At 39.8% G+C, this 24,899-nt stretch overlaps 1 protein-coding gene across 4 annotated transcripts in view; it reads left to right on the top strand.

Moving 5' to 3' along the window:
- RAB11FIP2 (RAB11 family interacting protein 2) overlaps window positions 1–4,965 on the top strand; it is a 41,049-nt gene extending 36,084 nt beyond the window's left edge. For 2 of the 4 annotated variants that reach the window (XR_009536098.1, XR_009536097.1), the window contains one exon: window positions 626–694. Coding sequence is in view for 1 of the 4 variants with exons in the window: in XM_060126371.1 (XP_059982354.1) it covers window positions 626–856 (231 nt within the window). In the remaining 3 variants the exon portion in view is untranslated. Of the gene's footprint in view, window positions 1–625 lie in introns of all 4 variants that reach the window. The other 2 variants (XR_009536099.1, XM_060126371.1) reach the window with 2 other exon arrangements.
- Window positions 4,966–24,899: the final 19,934 nt, after the last annotated feature.

Here is a 24,899-nt window from a genome sequence, read left to right as displayed (position 1 = left end):
TTGTATAGGTATTAGTACTAGGAGGAGAAAATAGACTACTCAGAGGAGAAAAGGTTCTATTTGCCTATAAGTTAAAACAGTAGTTACTCCCATGGAGCTTCTTATAAAGGATGCTCATGGATTTAGTTCTGAATGCCATCAACATCTCATAGCAAACTGGAGAAGCAGAGTTGATATTGCTGTTTCTTGTAACCATCTTCAATAAAAAGGCAAAGGCATAACATTAAACTACAGTTTAGCGGAAGCGATTCCACGAGGACTAAAGTGATATCCAAATGTATAGTTTTCAATAGCTTCTTATATTTCCTAAAGTTAATTCTTACAGATGTTTCGATTTTGTCTATTTTAATTATGTCTATTATTGAGCATTTTATCTCTTAACTTAATCTTAAATTACGTGGTCAGTTTCTTATATTTAAGAATTTAGAGTTGTAATCAAGGCTTTGGTGTATCTGCTTTAGTCCTTTCCTCAGAACTGGCTAGCCGTTCTGTGAACTGTCACACTAGTTTTAGCCAAGGATAGAGAAGAGTTTGACAAGGGTTTGAAACAGTAGAACTTCAGAATAACTCATAATTTGCCCCTGATGTGCTGTCTGTTAAAGTGACCGTCTTTATCCTACTCTAGGACAGCAACCCTTTTGATGCCACTGCAGGCTACCGTAGTCTCACCTACGAGGAGGTACTGCAGGAGCTGGTAAAACACAAAGAGCTCCTTAGGAGGAAAGACTCCCACATCCGGGAGCTGGAGGACTACATCGACAACCTCCTTGTAAGGGTGATGGAGGAGACGCCCAGTATTCTCAGAGTGCCGTACGAACCATCCAGGAAAGCTGGCAAGTTCTCCACTAGTTCATAAGCCAACGGCACTGCATTTATAATTGGGGAAAAAAGAAAGGAAGAAAGAGAGAGAAAAAATAGAAGAAAAGCTCGTTACTGAGAGAGACCACACTATCAGGTTTCATTCCATACTCTCCTTCATTGTGAAGAACTGTTTCACCTGTAAATATTAGCAGGGACTATCAAGAGTGACCTTTGAAGTGAGCTAAATAATTTAAACCTTTAAAGTGAAGATGGGCCAGATTCTCATGAACAAGCAGTTCCTTAGGATTCACTTAGGTGCTGGTGCTGGCCCGCTAATCTGCCATAGCCTAGGAGTATCTTCAGAAGGACATGACTTATTCCTCAGGAACAGGTTTCTCATCAAGCAGAACTGATACTGTGGTTGGTTTCTCAGAAGTCAATTTGTACAGATTTAGCTGCAGGAATACTGCTCATTATAAACACAACTAAAAAAAAGTTCATATTTTATATACATATATGTACATGAATAATCTGTTCATGTATCTTTGTATATAAAATACATGCATATACCTCATATATACATGTGTTTTTAGAACATTTAAAGACAACTGGTTGCCTCTAAAATTAGGATACCAATTAGGATTTCTTAATTTGAAAATATGTGTGCTCTGTCAATGCAAAACAAATCGTCATTGCTACTATAATGGTTTGTTACACAGAAGCTGCTTCAAATCACTCTTGACTACGTGAACCTTGGTTTCAAAATAAGCTGCTACTATATATTATTCCAGCATCAAATCTTTTCTCTTTTTCCAAAAGTAATGATCTAAAGCCCCTTTTTAAAGAACGATGTATTTTAGGAAACTTCATTAACCTTGCAACAGCATGAATTTCTTGAATTAATTTTTTATCTTAATATTTGAGTTTTGTTTGAGCTATAAGCAGAAGATAAGCAAGTGTGATTTGTTGAGATTCTGAATGTCTTTAAAATATTCAGTACTAGCAAAGAAAATATTTGGAATTTATATCTGAAGATAATTTGGAGCGGGTGGGGGGAAGTAGGTGATCATTCTGGTGCCTGATAACCCAAAGCAATGAACAAATTCTAGGAATGAAAAATTAGGCTCGGTTTCAAGTTACAAAAATAATGGAACAGATGGTTGCATTTGGTTTCTGAACCAAAATAAGAGTTACTAAAGGAGGGGTGAGTTTTTAGAATAGATCTTTACTAGCACGACATTTTACACTATTCTACAGCCACCCTGTAAGAATAAATCAGTATTACAGAATTGTGTCAGCTTTGTTTTTAAGTCTGCTCCCCAAAAATGTTGACTACTATCATGAATTTTCTTTGTATATTTGTACAGAATTAGTCTTTAAAGTGAAAATGATACAAAAATATTACTAATCATCTGCTGATTTTTTAACTTTAAAAGTCTGAAATACATAACTATGAAATACTGAATCTGTGTTTTCTAAAGGAAATTTAAGATGAAAAATTCACCTGTATATGGAGACATATATTCCCCAATCTTTTACCAAATGCATTTCTGTCTAATATTTATCTCTACTAAGACTTCATTGAGAGTTAAATACAAAGGCATATAATAGTTTTGCTCAGTTTAATATTTTGAATCAGATAATACTTGGCCAAGCTTATATTCACAAGCTAAAATCCCTTATTTGTATTTTTCTGAGTTTCTTCAGTTTTTCTATGAGAGCATAAATTTTGAAATTCTGAAAATTTTTCTGAAATACAAATAATTTTTAATAGGAGACAAGGAGAAATAGCTTTCACTGACTTTTTCCTCCACTTCTAAATTTCTGTAATAAACCTCACAATGTGGTATAGAATTTTATTTTGAGGTCTTGGTAGTTCTTTTTAACATGGTGCCATTTTTAGTTAACATTTATTAAATGTTGCACAATTCTTAGTATTTGTTTTTTCTGTTGTTAGTATAACTGAGGCTCTTCTTACACTTTTAAAAGTACTAAAATCCATGTGTTTGCAGTATTATGACATTATCTGCAGATATTTTAATATGCTTTGGCCAAATTTACTCTTTATAGAATGAACCACGATGCCAGTGTTGTACTGGGGATATGTTTTATGTAAATAGAGCTCATGAAAAAGTATGGTTAAGGGACTGCCATTCTTTTTATGAGGAAATTCATTTTTAAGGAGGATTCTTTGCCTGTATAAAAACTGTTAAGGATTAGACTTGTCCATACGTTAATGATTTGGTTATAACTGCGTCAATATTTTTATCTTTAATTCTGAGACAAGAATTGTATTGAAAACTGAATCTGCATTTATCACTGCCCGAAATGTTCTGTTCCGACGTTTATGAACTTTCTTTCACTCGTGACCTGGAATCAAACTGACTATATATATATATATATATTCATAATCAATCGGTCAATATAAGGAACTAAAAACAAAAAGTAAAAATGAGTTCCTATGTGAACATAACAGTGTTTCCTGTGTTTGTGGGCAGAAGTGCAAATAGAGTAGTTTTAATTTTTAGCGTTGTAGGAAAAAAGGCCAAAAGATCACATTAGTTTATTTTTGCAAACTATAACTTTTAAGTATTCTAATGGTATATTTTGTTAGTAACTTAGACAAGGAAATAAAACATATGTACTCATTAAATAACGTGCAGCACAGTAGACTTATAGACAGAGTTTACTTTTGCTTTTATGCTTAAAAAAGGCATGTTCAAAAATATTTCCACCAATAAGAGGATTTTTTTAAATTGCAGAGTTTATAATAGTCTCAAACCTGTCTTAAGCTTAACATACTTCTGTTACATAATTAAAAATATTTCTGCTAATATTTTTTAAACAGTATAGTTTTACAACCAGCTCCCCTCCCAGTTCTAAAATTCAGCTTCAAAGTATTGAACATAACTGTCCTACCACTTAGGCTTCAAGTTCATTTATTAAATACCAGGGAATAAATCTTAGAATTGTATATAAAATGATGTGTCACCCATTCATGAAAAATATTTAAGTATTGCTTTTTGCTGCTGTATTCTGCATTGAGCCTAGTTTTGCCATCCTCCCATGAATGTAGTAGTATCCATAGATTATACATAACTACATCTATTGCTTTTAGCAGTAAGTGAAGATTTCGTTGTAATTTTCCAGCTGTGAAAATGTTGCCTGTATTTAAAAGGGTTTCATGAATGGAAACCTAAGTAAAACTCAGCTCGCTAGTGACAGACTTGCTTTCCTCACATCCTTCACTGACTCCTCCGCCCTCACACCCCACTGCCTACCACCCCCATAAGGGTGCTTATTCTTTAGCAAGGAGAATCTCAAAAAAAAAAAAAAAAAGAATTGCTGTCTTTAATATATCTAGAAATTGTTACGCTAGAACTTCTTTTCCTCTTAGGTTTTTAGAAAAAGCAGCCTACCTTGGATTTGTAAAACAAGGTGAAACTTTCTGATGTCTGTGTGCTCATATGTCTTATAGATATGGTTGGTGTCACGTGTGTGTGTAAATGAAATATGAAGCATGCTCATTCCCTCGATCTCTTTGAAGTAAAAGGGAAAGGATCGCAGTGCTGCTGGTTCATGATTATACATGGAAGGGTCTGTCAGCACACACTGAAAGCCCCCGTTTTCACAGATTTATAAGTTTAATAATCCAGATGCAATCATTGGAGGTATTTAATATGTAATAGGTAGCATCTTAACTAATTAATCTGCATAAGAAGGGTTTTCTGGTGTACTTAATAAGAAGTGTAGAAGCTCTTCAAGCATTAAACTGGAGTTGACATTTTATTTCATTTATTTTCCATGTCAAAAAATACACTCTTACAGTGGAATTGAAGTCTGTAACAAATGGTACATTTGGACCTGTCAATCTTCGATCTTAGGGGTGGTTTGATTTTGAGGTACAAAAAAAAAATGCTGCAGATCTAGAAATGTATATATTTAGCAGGTATTTGAAAGATACAAGCATTATTTATAACTGAAGAGTATTACACTTAGTAAAATGCTCTAGTAACTTGTATACATTTTTGCAGGTACAAACTCCAACGTATGTAAGCATTATGTAACATGACAGTTGTATAATTTATGTAATCTGATGCATGAATCAGAATTTTTATATATGATTATTGGTTTATTATAGTTGATTAAAATGTTTAATCTTAATTTGGTTGTCATAATTTCTTATCGCAGATAAAACAGCATGAGTATTCATTTGTACGTGAGCCCTCCTTGTCTTTTAAAAGTACGGTAGGATGCCTCTTATTATTTGATGTATGGCAGCAGGTATTCTGTAAGACCTACAGACTCACTTCACTATGAAAATAGTTTTGAAAAGTAAGGTTTAGCGTGGACACTGTTTAGCAGCCCTTTGTGTATAAGATATCCCCTCACAGGGACAGAACTTACTGTTTGGTAGCAAATTACATCTGCATATTTATACAGAGGCTAAGACCTATGCTGAGTGCTTTCTCTTTATGCATTATTTCATTTATTCTTTACAACAGCCCTCTACGGTAAGGACTGTACAAGCTTTCAGAGGAAATTGAAGACAGCTAACAAAACAGCTATTTGTGGAACTCAAGAGTAGAGTAGAGTTGGCAAAGCCACGGCATTTCTCACTAGTTTTTAGTGTCCAGCTCATGGCAGAGACCACTAATTCATGCCCACTCCCAGCCCTCTCAGCCTGCAGTCCAGGTGTATGTCTGTCCATCCCAGATGCTGTCTGAGGGAAGCAGGAACCTAAGGGCCTGGGATGATGGTGTGGGTGTGGCAGAGTGTTAAGCAGTTGTATTATTCTATAGATTATGAGACATGATCCACACGTAGTGGTCCTGAAGGTAAGTAATCCACTCTTGGAACAAGGGAGTTCTCTGCAGGCCAGAACACCTTCCTGGTCCTTAATTGCCCTCAATTTTAGAGGCCCATTTATTGTATCTTTTTACTTCCCCTGGTATTTCTCTGGATTGTTCCCCTTTCTGTCTATCTGCAGCACACACGTTTATTTTTTCTTAGTCTACTGAGACAAAGATATTTGAGGTAATTTGAGGGTAGGGAGTTATTATTCTGTTAAAGTGGCTGTTTTCCACATAGGTTTGTTCTAATGCTGTGCCTCTCTCAGAAAGGCCAGATGGAAATGAAAGCGAGGCCAGGGTTGCTAAACCTGATCATCTCAGAGACTGAAAATATAGATTTTATGTGAAATATGATTTCCACGTGTTAGCAACTGATTCTTTAAAAAAACAAACAAACAAAAAACCCACAAAACCGCAGGCCATTAGTGCACAGTCTTTTCCTTAGTCATTGTTTCTGATGTACCGTCATTGTCGTCATCATCATCATCAGAACAGTGCAGAGTGTAGTTGTTTACTTCCCCCACAGGTGATCTTGTGTTTAATCAAAACCTGACTTGGCCAAGGGGCATGCAGGGCATGTGTGATGTGTAAGACGGAATTACAGCTCAGGACTCCTGGGAGGGAGTGGGGAGAGGATAGGGAGTAACTCTTCAGTGACTCTAGAGTTTCAATTTGTAAGATGAATAAGTTCTGGAGGTCTGCTGTGCAACATGGTGCCTACAGTTAATGACACTGTATTGTGCATGTAAAAATCTGTTACGGGGGTAGAGCTCATTTGAAATGTTCTTACAGCAGTAAAGAAAAAGCCTTTCTCAGGTATGCCTGCCCCTGAGCCTGGCAGTGCAGATGCTTTTCAGAGAGAGAACAGCACGGTGAATCTGAGTTACAGTACAAGGGCCACCGCTCTGGTGTTTAGAGCCTTTTAGAATGTTATCTAGTATCTGATACATACCTTTTTATGGTAATTATGATTTTTCAGTATCTTATTTATGACGGTCTTGCCTTTTGGTAAAAAAACTGTATAAAAACTATTAGTGTCCCAAAGATCAGTTTAGCACTTAATTAGTGTCCCAAAGATCAGTTTAGCACTGTCCTGTGTTAAGGTCACATCACGTATGGTATGTGACAACTTCCAGTCATCTAAAGTCAATGTGTTGTTGTGTGTGTGTGTTTTTTTTTAGGGTATAAAATACATATTTCAATTGAAATATAATGGTCATTGATTCCGTAGTTTCTTTGATTTTGTACATCCACTATTTAAAATTCCACTGTACTTTTGGACGCCAGCCAGATCAGGAAAGCTGGATGGTTAGATCACTGGTTGTCAAAGTGTTGTCCCCAGAGCAGCATTGGCAGTATCACCTGGGAACTTGGGAGAATGAATGCAAACTCTCAGGCCCGACTCCAGACCTACTGCATTAGAAACTCTGGGGGTTGGACCCAGAAAGCTCTATTAACCAGCCCTGCAGGTGTTTCAAATGCACATTCAAATCTGACTACCATTGAGATAGAGACCCACCCCCACCCCCCTTTTTTCTTAGTTTAATGTACTTCAGAGAATTTTTTTTTAACTTAATGTAATTTTCCTTGCCAGTCCTGAATTTATTTATGAACCTGTTTTTTTAGTTTTTTGATAAAATGGATATTTTGTGTTTTAAAGAAACTTAAGTCTGATGAAAATATAGATAGAATGCTTGTAAGATAATGCATAACGTGTTATGCAGAGTAGATACATAGTTAATACCGTTGATTCTTTGATATCTTGTTTTGTTTGTGCAGTAAGATTTGCTATTGTGATGGGGAAGGCAAAAATGCACATGGGCCTTAATGCGGAAACTGCCATAATGTCTTCCTTTGTTCTGACATGGCGGCCAAGCTTGATTAAGGAGGGCATCTTTCTCAGCCTCACAGAGGCCTTGAAAACTGAGGTAAAAGATAGTAGTGTAGAAATGAAACAGAAAATGGAGCCATGTATGGAATGCGGTAGAATAAAAGTTTTGAATGTATGTGTGAAATTGGGCAGTGAACCTTAATATAACAAGTGAAGCCAACTTGTGACTTGAAGTGAGAGGTTCTGTTTAACAGGCACTTTGTAAGTTTGCTAGTTACAATCATTTTGTCAAATAGTTCATAAAAAGCTTACATTATTTTCACAATCAAAACTGAGTCGAGTTCTCGTGTCTAGGGAAATCTAGAATGAAACGTAAGAGTCTTGTTAGATCTTGCATCAGATACTGGAAACACTGGATGATTAGGAAAAGACCATTATGCATTAGGTTAAAAATAACGTAATTTAAAATAAGGGTGGTATGAGAGAGGAACATCCAATAGCAGAGTATTTTATTGGTTTTTATTCCTCGGTGGAAAAATGGCTAGAACATTAACAGTGTAACATGGATTCAGAGACGTCTGGACACTGGCAAAAGTTGTTGGTTTTTTTTTTCTTGTTTGTTTCAATCATCACTCTCAAACCCTCAGTGGAAACTTCAGTGCCAAACATTAGATTAGCCTCTGGCAGAAAGGGATCTAGAGAGCACGGGTCATTAAAATCACGGCTGATTCTGAATCCTCAACTTGAACTTGTGCTTTCAGCCTCTTTCAGCAAAATTTTGCTAAAGTTAGACAAAGAGTAAGAACATTGGCTTATGAATTTCATTTCCTTTCCTAGTTATGAAGGAGGCATTAATGAGGGGGAAATGGCAGGAAAAGCCTGGGGAATTGGGTAGGGAAGGCGGCAGTGGGCCAGGCTCACAGGAAAACTAGTTGCCAACCTCAGATTAATTTAAGTTATAATCTGAAACCATATAGGACAAGCACTTAAGAAATAAGTCATTTGTCATAAACAGTTGACTGATCCAATAGCAGTATTTAGTGTTTTTATGTTTACATTTAAAGATATTTTATTAATATACTGTTACTGAACATCTTTCTTGATTTATACGCTATAAAATACTTTAATCCTTGACTTATTTTTTTATCAAGCTATTCACTTAATGCTATATGATATGTAGCACTTGAGACCATCTGTTAGGAATACTTGAATAATATGCACTGTGAAGATATGTACAGCAAATAAAGCAGAAAACACATGAAATAATAATAGGAAGAGTTTGTGAAGACAATCCTTGCATTTTAACTAAAAAAAAAAAATGTCTGAAATCTAGCAGGAAGTCTTTCCAAAACTGAAGCTCTTTTCTTATTCTGGGCAAATTGCTCTGCTGAGTGGCCTTAAGATGTCACTTTGCCTTTAAGTGAATAGATCTTAAATAAAAATATTGGCATCAGTACTACTTAGAATTGTCCTCTGAGCATCCCTCATTAAGTGTGAGAAGTTACTGCAGAGTAATGGCGGCAGCTGCATGGGAACCAGGATAAGCAGGCTGTTTTGTGAAGCGGGCCCAAGAGGGAGGCTGGGATTAGGACAACCTGGGCATCTTGGGGTCACCCCTGGAGGACGGATTTGGGGGGAGCATCAGGTTGAATTTGGTAGTCTTGGAAACACTGAGCTGGGTGCAGCGAAATCCTAGGCCTTGGATGGTACTTTAATGCTGTTGGAGGTTGAAGCTATTTCTTTCTTTCCTTTGAACTGGTGGAGGATGGGAGCAGGTTGGCGCCCTGGGTGGGTCTCCCCAGAGCAAGGGACCTTGTGAAAGATGGAAAGGTTTCCTAAGTCACTCAGCTGCAGGTAGACTTCTGGATTCTTAGTCCACCCTTCTGCTAGTTGGGAGTGATTCCAAGGAGCCTCGCTCACTCCAGGAGGCTTGTTGTCACTTAAGGGTCACACCACCCGATGAGCTTGTAGCCTAGACACCTGTCATGATGCCGCCTGCCTCTAAGAATGGGCCGGAATGGTATATATGTGGGACAAAATTTAGTTCCTGCCAGGCCACGGGAATGTCTGGCCAACGGTCAGTCTTAAGCCTGGTACTCACCCTTTAGTAGTGCCTTCTGTAACTGCTTTCAACTCTTGTGTTCTGATGCCTAAACCAGATGTCCTCAGAATCAAACCTTCTCTTTGTTTAGTGATTGTTACCTTTGGATCTCACAGTAGCAGGAGTAACCTCACTCATTGGGTGGACCTCAAACCCCAAAGACACATCTGTCAAAAGCCTTAAGACCACAGCTATGTACCACATCTTAATTTCTGATTGACTATTGTATAGAACTCACTATTTGGGGATATTAGCATATTATTTCGACCTTTTGTCTGATCCTTACTCTTTTTATCACAGACACCCTAGGTACTTATTATTATCCACCTAAACTAATTTGGGACTGTTCCTTCTGTTGATTTCCGCAGACTGGCCAATCATTTTACAAATGCCTTTCAGTTGTCTTTGTGCTGAGTTCTTCCTGTTTGTGGAGGGAATCAACCAGTTGAACAAGCTTCATCTAAGTTTCTCTTCCATTTGGCAATCAGTAGTATTCGGCACTCTCTAGTAGCTGAATGAATTTCAGTATGCATGGTAAACTTACCCATATTTCTCTTTGTCCTGACTCATTTATTTCATCGTTTTGAATTGTATGTATGTTTGTAAATCACCTCAGCTCTTCTGTGGGATGGGGCATCATATGAATAAATTTTTTATTTGGCATTTCTTCCAATCCTGCTCATTCCAGTGCATGCAAAGCGCCCCATCTGATCTTTGCTGACCTCCAGCAAACCACCGTCTTGTACATTTATTTGTCCTCGTTTTTGAGTCTACTAGTTATTTAAAAACTATACACAAAGAATTCCTGGCAAAGACTTTGAGCCTCTGGTCCTTGTATCCCCAACATTGATGCGTAGCACAGTGCCTGGTATTTAGTTGGTACTCAATAACATTTGTTGAATGAGTGATCAGATTATTTTTTATTAAAATCCATATTATTGTTGTGAACATCTGTTACCAACAGTGATGTTATCTTCTAAGGGAGCCAGCCCCTTTGAAATGAATAAAAATAAAGGTTTCTAACAGGCAGTGGAAGTTGTATCTAGAGGAGACATGATTGCTACCAAAACCTTGCCAGTATGAACTGGGAACAGGCAGAAATAAATGTTCGTCTTAAATTATAGGCCGTCTACCAGAGTTCAAGAGGCATGCTTAGTCAACTTCACTCTTTCCTTTACTTTAGTGGGGGCTGGTCACCTGCAACTCTTCATGTTTGTTCACTTGTCTACACGCCCTGCTCATTTGTATGCAAGCCCAACAGAACCAGATAGCTGGTCACCTTTGCTGCCCTCCCATTTAGAGTTCATGTGTCACATTCCAGGTCCTCAGTAAGTGCCTGTTAGAGAAGGGAGGGGAAGGAGGACTTCAGTGGCTAGTGCTTTGAAATATGGTGTAAGAAGTTTGTACTTTTTCATTGTATGTGATTCGGTTGGCAGCATGCTGAGATTTTAATTATCTGTACTTTAAAATATTGCAACCATGGCTATTATAAAAACACTTTCCATTGTCCTTGATGAAGGGAGGAGTTCTCATTCTAATTTGGCTTATATTTGTAATTAATGAGAAAGAAACCTTGAGTGGTCCCTAATTGAAAACAGGGAGTACGTTGATCCACTTTTGTTTAGGAGTCTTGTGGAAACTTTAGATATAAAAACAGTTTTCTTAATTATATCATGATACAAAAATAAATAAATCATTTCAATAAGAACACCAGGCAAGATAGGCTTTTCTAACTGAAGTGCTTCCTTTAATATACATGTCTTTCGTTGAACAGTTAGGGAAAATGAGTCCAGAATAAAACCTCGGTGCAGTGCGGTAAATAGATTTCATCTTGAGTGTTTAATTGCTCAGTCAACAGCTGCTGTGTCAAGGAAGTTGGTGAAGCCTCATCTGGGCTCTCCCAGCCACCCACTGATCCATCCTTCATTCCATCCTTCAACTCAACAAACTGAATACCTGCTATGTGCAAAGCACTGTTCTAAATGCTAATGATAGAGTTGAGCAAGATGGACAAACGGAGATAGGGCCCAGATCCATCAGTGATGTCTACCAAGGGCTCATGACGTCCATGCCCCGCCCCCATTTTTTAAGGAGCATTTTTGAATTTTTTAAGGCCTATTCAAGTTGAAGTAACCAGTTAAGTACTCTCAAGTTAATCATAGCAGCACCAACTGACTGCACTTGAGTGTTACTTTCTTGTGAGGATAGAACTTCATGTCATCTGACAAATACTGATCCTAGACAATGAGGTAATGGTAGATGTATCTGGTAGTATGAAGAACTAATGATGAGCTCATATGCAGTTTTTCCATGACTCTCTTTGTTAACCCCTGAGTTTAATTTTTTTAAAATGTAGTTGAAACCTGAGAGGTGTTCCAAGCAAGATTGGAACAAATTAAAAAACCATGGAATTATCTCCAGTATAGGGACACTTCTTGGATAATTAAAGGTAATGATGCAGATGGTCTATGTTATCCTTTTCTGAATTGCAGAGAACTCATTTTCATTCACCACTTGGGTTGCAGCCGTATCATTGAGAAATGAAAGATGAATGAAAGTAAATTGTATTTAAGAAACCTTCATCAGCATTTATGACATGGGAGTTTTTGGTTTGGAGAAAAATAAGTACCAACTGCTGAATGGATTTAGAATTGTATTTAAAAGGATGTTTTTTGCCAGTAGCTTCTAAATCAAATAAACTAACTGAAAAATTTTCATACCCAGGATCTAATGAGTCTGATTTAGCTTTTTAATTGAGAGTAATTACCTTCAAAAGACGAAAAACAAACATCAAAGCAATGGGAAAGAGGTGGGTCAGTCAATAAATAGACTTAAGGCAACTGAATTACATTTGGAAAAATATACAAATTCAAATCCACACCTCTTTATACCGAAATTAATTCTGTATGGATTAAAATTTTAAACGTAAAATATGAGATGTATCAAAACAAGGTGGGAGTTTTGTTCTGTTTTGTTTGGTTTACAGCAGAGAAGACCTCTCTATTCAAGTCACAAAACCTAAAGCTATAAAGGAAAAGATATATTTGACCACAGACAACTTTTAAAACATTTGAACACCACCAAAAAATCCAGTAAACAAAATCAAAAGGCAAATGGCAAAAAGGGGAATAGATAGCAGCACAAATGACAGACAAAGTCTGATTTCTCTATAATATAAAAAGCCCTCATATACCCGTAAGAAAAAGACCACTAGGAAAATACTCAGAAGGCAGACAGAAGAAAAATCCAAATAGCCTTGTGAACATCTGCAAATTAGAATAGACGAAGAAGGTGCCATGTTTTACGTATCAGGTTGCTCAGCTGTGTTAAAGCACAGGCTTGCTAGGAAAAGGGGACACAGATACTAGATCATTTGGGGTGTAACTTGAAGCAAGCTCTTTGGAGGGCAATTTTATAATCTCTATGAATATCTTAAATGTGCATCCCTTTTGATCCAGCAATTTTATTCCAGGAATCTATCTTACAAATATTCTGGAAAATGTATACAAACATGCATTTGTCAGGATGTTGACTGCAACACTGTTGTTAGTAACAAAATACTAGAAATTGGTGGCTAATCAAACCCTTTATGTTGTCTAATGGAATAGTATGCAGCAAGTAAAAATCACAAGATCCATGCATAAGCTGGTATGCCAAAATACCCAATTACTTTGTTAAGGGGGTAGAAAAAGGCAACAGAAAAATACAGATAGAGTGCTCTAGTAATTTGCATTTTAAAATACGTATGGGTATGTATGCATTTGTAGGAACATTGCTGGAAGAATATTGAGATGGTGGTTATTTCTGAAGAATACACTGGGTTTGCACAGGAGACAAATTAGTTTCTCATAAATCCCTTTTGGTTTGTTTTAATCTTTCATCATATTCTTGTGCCATTTTCAGAATTAAATAAGATACATCTTTTGATTAATTTAGGAATATTTGACTTTTAGCCTGATTTTAGACTTCAGCCACCCTTCTATGATTTGGGGGTCTGTATCAGAGCCTCAAGTAAACCACTGCCCTGCTGAGGTGAGTGGTTCACCATCTGGTCAAGCAGACGAGCCAGGCTCCTCCATTTGCAAAACCGCCAGCTTTCCCACTCGCACATCTGGCATCCAGAACACGTGGGGCCCTTCCCGTTAGAGAACAGAATCCCCCTGACCCAGGCTCTCCATGAAGATTGATGCTGCTTCTGCTGGAGAACCACAGTGGAAGGTGCTGCCCATCATGTTTCTTATGATACATTTCTGGTAGAATTCAGCCCAGGAATTTCATTTTTAATTTTCTATAGGAGTTGGACAGTGAAGTCCTAGAATTGACTTTCTTTACCACATTGCTCTCTTTGCCTAGAATCTTAGCATCAAAATCAGTGTTCAGGGGGCTTCCCTGGTGGCACAGTGGTTGAGAGTCCGCCTGCTGATGCGGGGGACACAGGTTCGTGCCCCGGTCTGGGAAGATCCCACATGCTGCGGAGCGGCTGGGCCCGTGAGCCATGGCTGCTGAGCCTGCGCGTCCGGAGCCTGTGCTCCGCAACGGGAGAGGCCACAACAGTGAGGCCCGCGTACCACAAAAAAAAAAAAAAAAAAAAAAAAAATCAGTGTTCAATTCATAACTGGCTTTTTGATGACTGTGTTAATGATCTGCTTATGACCAAGGTATTTATTGAAAATCTTTTTTTGGAGAAACCATGACATCAGTGTAAATTGTAAAGAAAAGAACAGGTTTAATGCTACTCTGACTAGAACCTCTTCTGTCCTGTAGGTGAGATGAAACCTTTAAGGTATGTTTTCCTTCTAGGAAAGACAGTATCTCCTGCATAGTATTCTTGCCAAAGGTAAATTAGTTTGAATCTAATCATGAGAAAGAAATCAGACAAATCCAGAACCTAGTTTATTCTAGTCAGTTATCTTATAAAACCTCAATGTCATGAAAAACAATAGACAACAAAAAAGAAAGGTTGCTACAAATTAAAATAGTCTCCTGAGATATAACCGAATGTATTGGACAATATTATTGCCCGAATATTAGATTCTGGATTAGGAACAAGAGGCCAAAAAAAGATATTTGGGGGACAATTGAGAAAATTAAATATGAACTATATATTATTAAATAAAATTAATATTAATTTTCCCAGGTATGTGATGGTTATGGCCTTATTATTAGGAAATGCATGTTAAAATATTTAGAAATGAAGCATTTTGGAGTTTGCAACTTATTTTCAAATGGCTCGGGAAAGGTTACAGCTAGAAAGCTAAAGCAAATGTTAACAAAATGTTGACAATTTGTAAATCTAGATGAAGGATATATGGGTGTAAACTGTATTTTTCTTTCAACTCTGCTAAGAAAGTTTGAAATTTTTAAATGAAAAAAATGGAGAGAAAAGATCTAATTTGACTCATAAAATCATACTGTTGGAGAAACAGACTCACAGAGAACAGACCAGTGGTTGCCACGGGGGGGAGGACAGGTAGGGGAGGGGTGGAGTGGGAGGTTGGGGTCGGCAGATGCAAACTAGTATATATATATATAGAGAGAGAATGGGTAAACAGCAAGTCCTGCTGTAGAGCACAGGGAACTGTAGTCAGTATACCCTGTGATAAACCAGAATGGAAAAAAGTATAAAAAAGAACGTGTATATATATACATATATAAAACTAAGTCATTTTGCTGTACAGTAGAAATTAACACAACACTGTATGTCAACTATACTTCAATTTTTAAAAAATCATACTGTTTGTAAACAGTTATAGCAAAAAAAAAATAAAAGAAGAAAAATGACTTTTTAGGTTAGGCTTCTTTGTGCCATCCTCCTGATTTGACATTTATCCCTTATTATTACCAGGTGAGGACATTCTCTTGGTAATGTCCCTGCCACTCCTAATTCCTTTGGCCTGTTCTGCCTAATGGGCAGCCCCCGCCTCTCTGCGGCCTCCATTTCTGCACTCTGGTTTCTGCCAGGCTCCTTGACCTGCCTCCTTTACACCTCATCCCAGTGGAGAGTGTTTCTATCAGGGTCCCAGGTGGCTTGTTTTTCTCAACCTTTGCCCCCGACCCCCTTGGCTCCCCAGGTGTCTCGTCTTTCAGGCCTCTCCCCCTCCTCCTGCCTTTGTCTCATTAAACTGAAGCGGTGCTGCCTGGCCAAGTTCTTCCTTCCTGGGCCTCTTTGGGTGGGTTTTCCCTTTTTCCCCCTCTGGGGCTGTCATGAATTTCTTGTCAGCATCTCTGGCCTTTCCTGCCCTCCTTTCTCCCCAGGCTGGCCCTGTGGCTGCCCCAGGTGCCCGGTTCTTAGCTGTGATGGACATTGCTGATGGCCTTTTCAGAAACCAGGAAGACCCGATTGGGATAGCCTGCACACCTTTGCAGACACAGATTCCAAACATGGGTGCCCGTTAGGTTGACTGCTCGAGCTGGGGCACGTGTGTGTGTGTGTGTGCGCGCGCGCGTGTCTGTGTGTGTGGCTGTGTGGTGTGTGTGGGGGGGCTGTGTGTGTGTGGTGTGTGTGGTGTGTGTGCGTGTGTGTGTGTGTGTGTCTGTGTGTGCGTGTGTGTGTGTGTGTCAGCCTATGTGGCTGGAAGGGGTGCCTTTGCCTCTTCCTCCCTGGGGCCCCTCCTGCCCCTTCTCACCCTGGTGTTGACCTTTTCACTTTCACACTTTGAAATTTAATGCCAAAAGCTTTCCTGTCATTCCACTGGGATCCCCAGGACCCCCAAAACAACACCCAAAACAAATAACTCTTGAACAGTCAAGGCTAATTTAATGATTTACGTCCTGGGTCCATTCAAGCGAGGAAGCCAACTCATGGATCAGTTCTTACCTGGATTTCCCAGATTTGAGCTGTGATCTGGCCGGTGGGGTTGGACCCTTAGTATGGTTACTATAGTATAAAGTGTATTGTGAAGAGAAATGAAGGCTGGAAAATTATGGGGACCAAGAGACAGTCATGCTTTGGGCCAGAACGTGCAATCTACAACTTATTGCTGACCTTGGTGAAATACTTCAGCAAATGAGCAGTAAACACAGCTACAGGTAAGGGGGGAGCAGTCACACTGCCTTCTTCTTGGATATTCTTCCTTAAAGTTTCCAACAGTTGAGAAGCAGAGATGAATAAAGATGGATGGAGGATCCGAAGAACTGAGTTCTAGCCCTGACCTGGCCACTGATGAGCTCTAAGTTCCTAACCTTCTGTTTCCCCATTTCATAAAAAGAGGAAGTGGGTTGGAGGGCTGGTAGATTTGATGATCTCCAAAGTCTCCCCCAGCCTTAAAAGTCCACGTCTGGGGCTTCCCTGGTGGCGCAGTGGTTGAGAGTCCGCCTGCCGATGCAGGGGACACGGGTCCGTGCCCCGGTCCGGGAAGATCCCACATGCCGCGGAGCGGCTGGGCCCGTGAGCCATGGCTGCTGAGCCTGCGCGTCCGGAGCCTGTACTCCGCAGCGGGAGAGGCCACAACAGTGAGAGGCCCGCGTACCGCAAAAAAAAAAAAAAAAAAAAAGTCCACGTCTGGAGTTTTACATTCTTCCCCTCTATTTTTTACAAAGTGCCTTTTAAACATCGAGAGGAGGTCTTACTGTTTTTTGTAATTTGAGAAGCTCAATTTTGAGCAGTCAACCCTGATCTGAACCCAGGGCTAAGACGATACAAAAGGAGCCCTGTGAAAATCAAAGACCGCAGTGTGTGGGAGACACCTGCAGAGCATCGACACCCAGGTGTCTTCCTTATTGATGGGAAGCTCAGGGGAGCGACTCTGCAAACACCCTTGGACGCCCATGCCTGCGTGTCTGCATTCTACACCAGAGCCCTGCCTGGTTTCATCACCTCTCCCTAAGTGTTTGACGATGGTGACTTTGATCTGAGCCCGAAATCCCAAATCAGAGTGATTGTTTGTTTAAAATTGTCACACATCCGGAAATTCTAAAACCCAAAACAGAAAGCACTATAACAAGGATTTTTCTTTCTAGTCTGTTAAGGTCATTAAGGAGCCCTGTCCTGATTCAGATAGCTGCCTATGCTTAGAATTACTGAGTTTCCCCAGCAACAGGTTACAGAAAGAGTATACTAAGTCATGAAACAGAGCAGAAGTAAAATGAAAAGGTAGAAAGAAAAGTATGACCAAGTAATTTCCTTTGACAATTACATAATTTAATCTAAATAGAAGGCAGATTTAAAATATGGATCTAAAGAATGAGGTGAATTTTAAATTTGGAGGGGTATTTGCTAACACATATTCTGGTTACCACAATAAGAATAGAGCTGAGAATTCTAGCCCTAGTGAAGCCGGTATCATTTTAACACCACATTCCCTCTATTTTACTAAGCATTCACCTCCACGGGTGTATGTCTCTATAGAAAGGCAACAGTTCCCACTCTGCTTCCAGAAGGAAAAAGCCTTTGGAAGCTTCCAGCTTCTCTCGACCCCGTCCCCCGCCAAGAGGGGGCGTGGCTTACCTGAGTGACAGGTTTGGGAAGGGAGGTGCGCGTCCTTGGCTCCGAGGCAGCTTGGCCACAGGCTGCCTGCCTTCTGGGGTGTTCGGTCACGCAGTGAGCTCACAGATTCACATCTGTAGGGGGACTTCCAGTTGGCCAGAGCTGCCTATGACTGGGGGCCAACTCCGTCTAATTCAGGGTGAAGGATTCAGAAGCCCAATCTGTATTCACAATGCCGCCATGCCCTCTAATTTCGCTTTATCTTGAATAAAGCTTATTTTTTTGTCTCCAGTTGTCTGACTCCTGTGTGTATCTCAGGCAGGGAAGAAGGGGGTGTTATTTATTGTGGTCGCTGCAATTTCAATAGGTACCTACGGGGAGCCAGGTTCATTTCCAGGAACTGTCTATAAAGAAGGGTAACACTTGGTCTTTGTCCTGAGAAATCTGCAGTCTAGGATTATGAAATTCAATTTCATTAGGTATATTGTGGATGGGGTTCTTCCTCACTCTTTTTTGTTTTTTAATCTCTTTGGGTGTTATCACTGTGTCCTATAAATAAGTAAACGGCGTTGCGTTTCTAATGTGAATTACGGCAGAGCTATTTTGGTCCTCTTTGTATTACACTTGGGTTTTAACTGCTCACAGAGAACAAATTTGATTGTGTTTATATTTAAATGTTCTTAATAAGGGAAACAGAAGGATTAGATTCAGTAAAAACAGGAGCAGCATTCTGAATGTGTTTAAACAAGTCTTCCCCACTGATAAATAGAACTATTGAGCATCATTTTCAACTAGACTGACAAGAAAAAAGTCGTCAGTTCCCCTAAAGAATTTGTACAATGCTCCAGGCGAGTTACAGCTGGATCCTCTTAAAGAAATCAATCTTTCCTAGTAAATGACTCATAAGACCATTTAAATCTATGAAGCTTTTCAGTAAATTTATTCAATTAAAAGGATTTTCAATATTTTAGAAAATATTAAATTACCCATAATATTCTTGCAATGGCAGAATGGAAAACAAAACACAGCACACACCCAAGCAGCCCTGCTCCAGAGCTGACAGCCTGTGTGTCAGCAAAGCCCTTCCAGCCTTCTGACAAGTCTCATGTAGATTGATGCAAGTTACTTTGGTGTGTTAATGCTGACAAATTTACTGATCATTCATGATAATCACACCTGCTGCTTTAGGGAAAACATTTTTTAAGTTCTAAGTATTGGAGGATTATATTATGCCATACTGAAAAGGAAAAAAACAACTTGTGTAATGACAAGGCAACATCAGTAAAGACTCTGGACCAGATAATCATAATATGCTCTTATTAGAGTAACCTCTCTGTGTCCAGGGTGTATTTCACCTCAAATTGGGACTGTGACTTTCTTTTTTAGTCACTTGAAAAAGTTCACTTTACAGACTATGCTTTGGATTTCTATTGGGTTGGCCAAAAGGTTTGTTGGGTTTTTTCCATAAGATGGCTCTAGTAGCACTTAGTTGTCTTTAACTTCATTCGAAACAATTTTGTTAGATTGTATGTGACAGCTGTCATATCAGCGTGCATTTAAAAAAAGACATCAAAATTGGTGAAGTTTTGTGTAGCCATTTTTTAAAATTGAAGATGGAAGAAAAAAATCAACATTTTTGGCATATTATGCTTTATTATTTCCAGAAAGGTAAAAACGGAACTGAAAAAGTTGCAACTGCGTTTTGCAACTGAAACGCAAAAAAAGATTTGTGCAGTGTATGGAGAAGGTGCTGTGACTGATCAAACGTGTCAAAAGTGGTTTGCGAAGTTTCGTGCTGGAGATTTCTCGCTGGACAATGCTCCACGGTCGGGTAGAGCAGTTGAAGTCGATAGCCATCAAATCGAAACAATAATTGAGAACAATCAACGTTATACCACACGGGAGATAGCCAACATACTTAAAATATCCAGATCAACTGCTGAAAATCATTTGCACCAGCTTGGTTATGTGAATCGCTTTGGTGTTTGGGTTCCACAGAAGTTAATTGAAAAAAACCTTCTTGACCATATTTCCGCGTGTGATTCTCTACTGAAACGTAATGAAAACATTCTGTTTTTAAAACAAATTGTGACAGGCAATGAAAAGTGGATACTGTACAATAATGTGGAATGGAAGAGATCATGGGGCAAGCGAAATGAACCACCACCAACCACACCAAAGGCCAGTCTTCATCCAAAGAAGGTGATGTTGTGTATATGGTGGGATTGGAAGGGAGTCATCGATTATAAGCTCCTTCCAGAAAACCAAACGATTAATTCCAACAAGTACTGCTCCCAATGAGACCGACCGAAAGTGGCACGCAACGAAAAGCCTCCAGAATTAGTCAACAGAAAACACATAATCTTCCATCAGGATAACGCAAGATCGCATGTTTCTTTGATGACCAGGCAAAAACTGTTACAGCTTGGCTGGGAAGTTCTGATTCATCTGCCGTATTCACCAGACATTGCACCTTCGGATTTCCATTTATTTCGGTCTTTACAAGATTTTCTTAATGGAAAAAAATTCAATTCCCTGGAAGACTGTAAAAGGCACCTGGAACAGTTCTTTGCTCAAAAAGATAAAAAGTTTTGGGAAGATGGAATTATGAAGTTGCCTGAAAATGGCAGAAGGTAGTGGAACGAAAAGTGTGAATACGTTGTTAAATAAAATTCTTGGTGAAAATGAAAAATGTCTCTTTTTATTTTTACTTAAAAACCGGAGGCACTTTTTGGCCAACTCAATACTTATGTAACTCATTTTTCTTTGAATTTGACAAAACATCATAGTAGAAAGTACATTCTAGTGATTGGAATACTGAGCTGAATAGATGGAGGAATACAATGGCTAGAAAGGCAGTTCTCACCCATCCCACCTTGCCAGTAGGTGGAATTCACAATTTAAGAGGTATAATAAGATTTTGGCTTTGCCTTGTGGTGTGTAGTGAGTCAACTATCAAATGGGGAGAATGATCTACCTTTCAGGTCTGAGGATGAACACAAAGAGATTTTAAAGTCTGTTGAGGTCCCCAAGAAAAATGATTGTGTTAATTCTGGAAGTACTCATTGGACTCAGAGCAATGAAGTATCACTTTCCATTAGGCTGGGAAGAAGAAAGTTGGACGATGCCAAGTGTTGGTGAGGATGTAGGAATCTCTGCATCTTCCTACCCCACCTGTGAGAACAGAAGGCAGTGCTGTGCACAGTAAGCATGAGTGCCTTATGACTCAGCAATTCTGCCTTTCAAGGTATGTCCCAAGCAGATGCTCATACAGGTTTCTACAGGACTGGTACGAGGACGTCCATTGCAGCATTGTTTCTCATAGTGGGACTTGGAAGCAGCTGGGAAGAATGGGCATGGTGGGAGGTGGGGGGTGGAGAGGAGGAGAGGCATACCACAGATGCCATGCAGCAATTGGAAGTAACAGAATAGATATCTGCAATGCAACATGGGTCAACTTGGAAACATAGTCCTGACAAAATCAAGAAACAGAGTAAGATCTATATAACAGCACTACTTAAGTAAATTAAAAATACATGCAAAACAGTATTCATTTTACAAGAACACATACAAACAAAAGTTTCGAGTCAATTGGAGTGATTCCATATGGTAGGGATGGGCAGTAGGAGTAGGGAATAAAGAATAAATAAACAGTGTAATTAAAAAATGTGCAAAAGGGGGTCACGCATGGAACAATAGCGTATGGTGTAGTGGTGTACTGTGAGCTGAGGATGATGGGCTCACACCTGTGCATTTCAAGTACTGCCCCTCTGCCAACTCTCTCTCTCTCTCTCTCTCTCTCTCTCTCACACACACACACACACACACACACACACACACACACACACACACACACACGATTGCCCGGTGGTGACGTATGGGCCCAATCAGGGCCTATGCAATACATAAAAATGGTTTGAATTAGTTACTAAGACTAAAAATCCAGCTTTTCAACTACTCTTAAAAGATCCAGCCAGCTTGGGCTGACGGTCTCAATCCCCAGCTGTGCCCGGCAACTGCACCATCTAAAATAAGCTTGTAGTCTCCCGGCCATCGAAGCCCTCACCCCACCCCACCCCTGACAGAGGTTGAGGGTCAGCTCCCAATCACCTTTGCATTATGTGCTAAACCAGACGCTTCTCCCGTTCTGTTTCCTACCTGGGCCTTGAGCCGGTGCTGCCTGACATAGATGTCAGCTGCCTTCCACGTCCTTTTTCCTGCCAAATCCTCTCAGAGGTTTGGTTCAACCAGACCAAGTGAAGGAAAGGGAGGAACAGGGATAACTCCTAAAACTGGTTAAAGCATGTTGGGCGGGTGTGGGCCTTTCCCTGAAATGAAGGAGACACAGGTAGGATCAGGCTTGAGGGGACATTCAAGAGTACCCCCCCTTTTCATCAGGAGATGTTTCAGATGCCCTTAGGAAATCCAGATGGCGCAGTTAAATAAACAGTGGCTGTGTGAATGGGGAGTTCTAGGGAGAGGTGAGAGGTCAAAGTTGGAAGATAACCAATGGACACCAGCAACAGAAATGTGGTATTTAAAGTTCTGGGACTGGATGAGATGACCCAAGGAAAGTGCAGAAATAGAGAAGGGGAGGGAGATTTAAGAAAAGAAAAAAAAGAAAGAAAAAGGGAGGTATGAAATAATCTCTGTTGAGAGGGGGAATGTGAATGAAATATGAAAATTTAGGAGAATTCCCTGGCAGCATACTCTTATATTTTTCCTAGAGCAATAGTCAATTGGATAGAGCTCAAAAAAAATCACGTTAAGTGCAAAATGCATGCTGCAGACTGGCCTGTGTAGTATGGTACTGTTTAGGACGATTGAAAAGAATATTCATGATTATTGAAAAGAATCTGCAAAACAATGCAACGTATTTTTTCATGAATCTATGAGGCCACAGCCTTTTGAGAGGGACCAAGGAGAGTGGGGCAGGGGAGGGGAGCAACGGAACTGTAACAATCTCTAATGTTCTTTTATTTTTATGATTTTTTAAAAGATTTTTAAAAATAAATATGATATTGAGCAGTTTTAGTGAAAGTGCAGATGAAATTGGGAATATTGGAAATCTGTATAGTAGCTCAGCTACAGCAATCTGTGTTGATGTAAAGTAGATGTAAACTCTTAATGGCATGTGTGATGGTTAATTTTATGTGACAGTTTCACTGGGCCATGGGAGACCCAGATACTTGTTCAAACATTATTCTGGGTCTGTTGGTGAGGGCTTTTCTGGCTGAGATGAACATTTGAAGGGGTAGACTCAGTAAAGCAGATTGCCCCTTCCCTAATGTGGGTGGACATCAGCCACTTCATTGAAGGCCTGAATAGAGCAAAAGTGCTGAGTAAGAGGGAACTTCACCTGCCTGACTATCTGAGCCGGGACGTTGGTCCTGCCTACAGATTAGAATTTACACCATCAGCTCCCCTTGTTCCCAGGCCTTCAGACTTGGACTTGGGCTACACCTCCAGCACTCCTGGGTCTCCAGCTTGCCAATAGCAGACTGCAGGACTTGTCTGCCTCTACAATCTCTTGAGCCAATTCCTTTAAATAAATAGATAAACAAACAAATAAGTAAACAAACAAACACAGCACATAATAACAAAATTCTTCTTTGTTTTATTCTCAGCAAACTAAGAACCAGGTCACTCAACATGTCTTTTATTGCTGGTGCAAGTTTTTTTTTTTTTTTCTTCCCTCAAATGCATTTTTGTCAAAGTAATAAATGCAAATAATTTTAAAATGTCAAAAATTGCTAAAAGGGAAAAAATTAAAAATAATAGTTCCATGCCCTCCTTGCCCACTGTCGAATCCTACCTTAGCTAGAGGCCCTTCTATTTCTTTCTTCTGACATGTAACTCCATTTCTCTCTATTAAATGTATAGTGCACTCCATCAGATCATGATGTCTAGGCATTTTCGATTACTTTTCTCTTGTGCAAGATGAGGTCAATTTTATCTTATACTTACTTCCATTCTCCTCCCGCCCTCCCTCCCATCCTCAAAATACAGGTGTACCACAATTCTAGGTTAAATCCAGATGGAATGTTTTAATTAGGATTACTCTGTGAATCTTAGATTAGTGGGTCTTGGAGCCGCGCTACTGGGTTCAAAACCAGTTCTGCCCCTCGGTGGCTGTGTGAGCTGGGCATTATTACAAGTACTTTATAAACAAGTACAAAATGGTTGCGTGAGATGTTGTTATAGATCCCTGATGAATCTGTTCTTTGGAGTGAATGTGTAGTTTTCTATATTTTAACCTTACAATTTTCTTAATTGAAAGCTGCTTTGCTTTGTCTGCTCTGTGAATGCTTCACAGAGCCACGGATACATCTGTGAGTAGTGTCATTTCTAGGACTGTGCAAGCATTTGCGGAGCAAGTGTCTGGAGACCCACTATGTGCGAAGGGCCCGCTACACGCTCCAGGCATGCTGCTGGACCCTGAGGATCCTCCAGGGGTAGAGATGAGCGCAAAGTCCTTGTTCTCACGGGGCTTCCAGTCCGGGGGACGCCGGGGCTGGCACTGAACACACAGTCAGATAACCCAGCTCGTGATTACAAGTAGTAGTACGTCTGGGAAGGAAAGAATGGACCTCTGTGAGTCTGTAAAGTCAGGGAATCTACTTAAAGACCAGGAATCTGAAAGGGCTTCCCTGGGGCGGTGACCTCTTTGTGGGTCCTAAGACGGAAGACTAAGCCCAGTGATGGGGGAAGGGCAGACGGAACAGCACGTGTGAAGGCTCAGGGCAGAAAAAGAGTTTGAATCTTTTCATTCAGTGCTTTGGCTGGGGTGAAGGCGATTGGTGGAGACTCATAAAGACAGCCAGAGAAGGAGCTCACACCCACACCTTTCTCCTCAGGTTGCCCTTGGTAACTGCATTTGTCACTCAA

Source organism: Lagenorhynchus albirostris, chromosome 16 (genome assembly GCF_949774975.1).
Source record: "Lagenorhynchus albirostris chromosome 16, mLagAlb1.1, whole genome shotgun sequence".
Taxonomy (NCBI): Eukaryota; Metazoa; Chordata; class Mammalia; order Artiodactyla; family Delphinidae; genus Lagenorhynchus; species Lagenorhynchus albirostris.
This window is presented reverse-complemented; position numbering and strand designations above follow the sequence as displayed.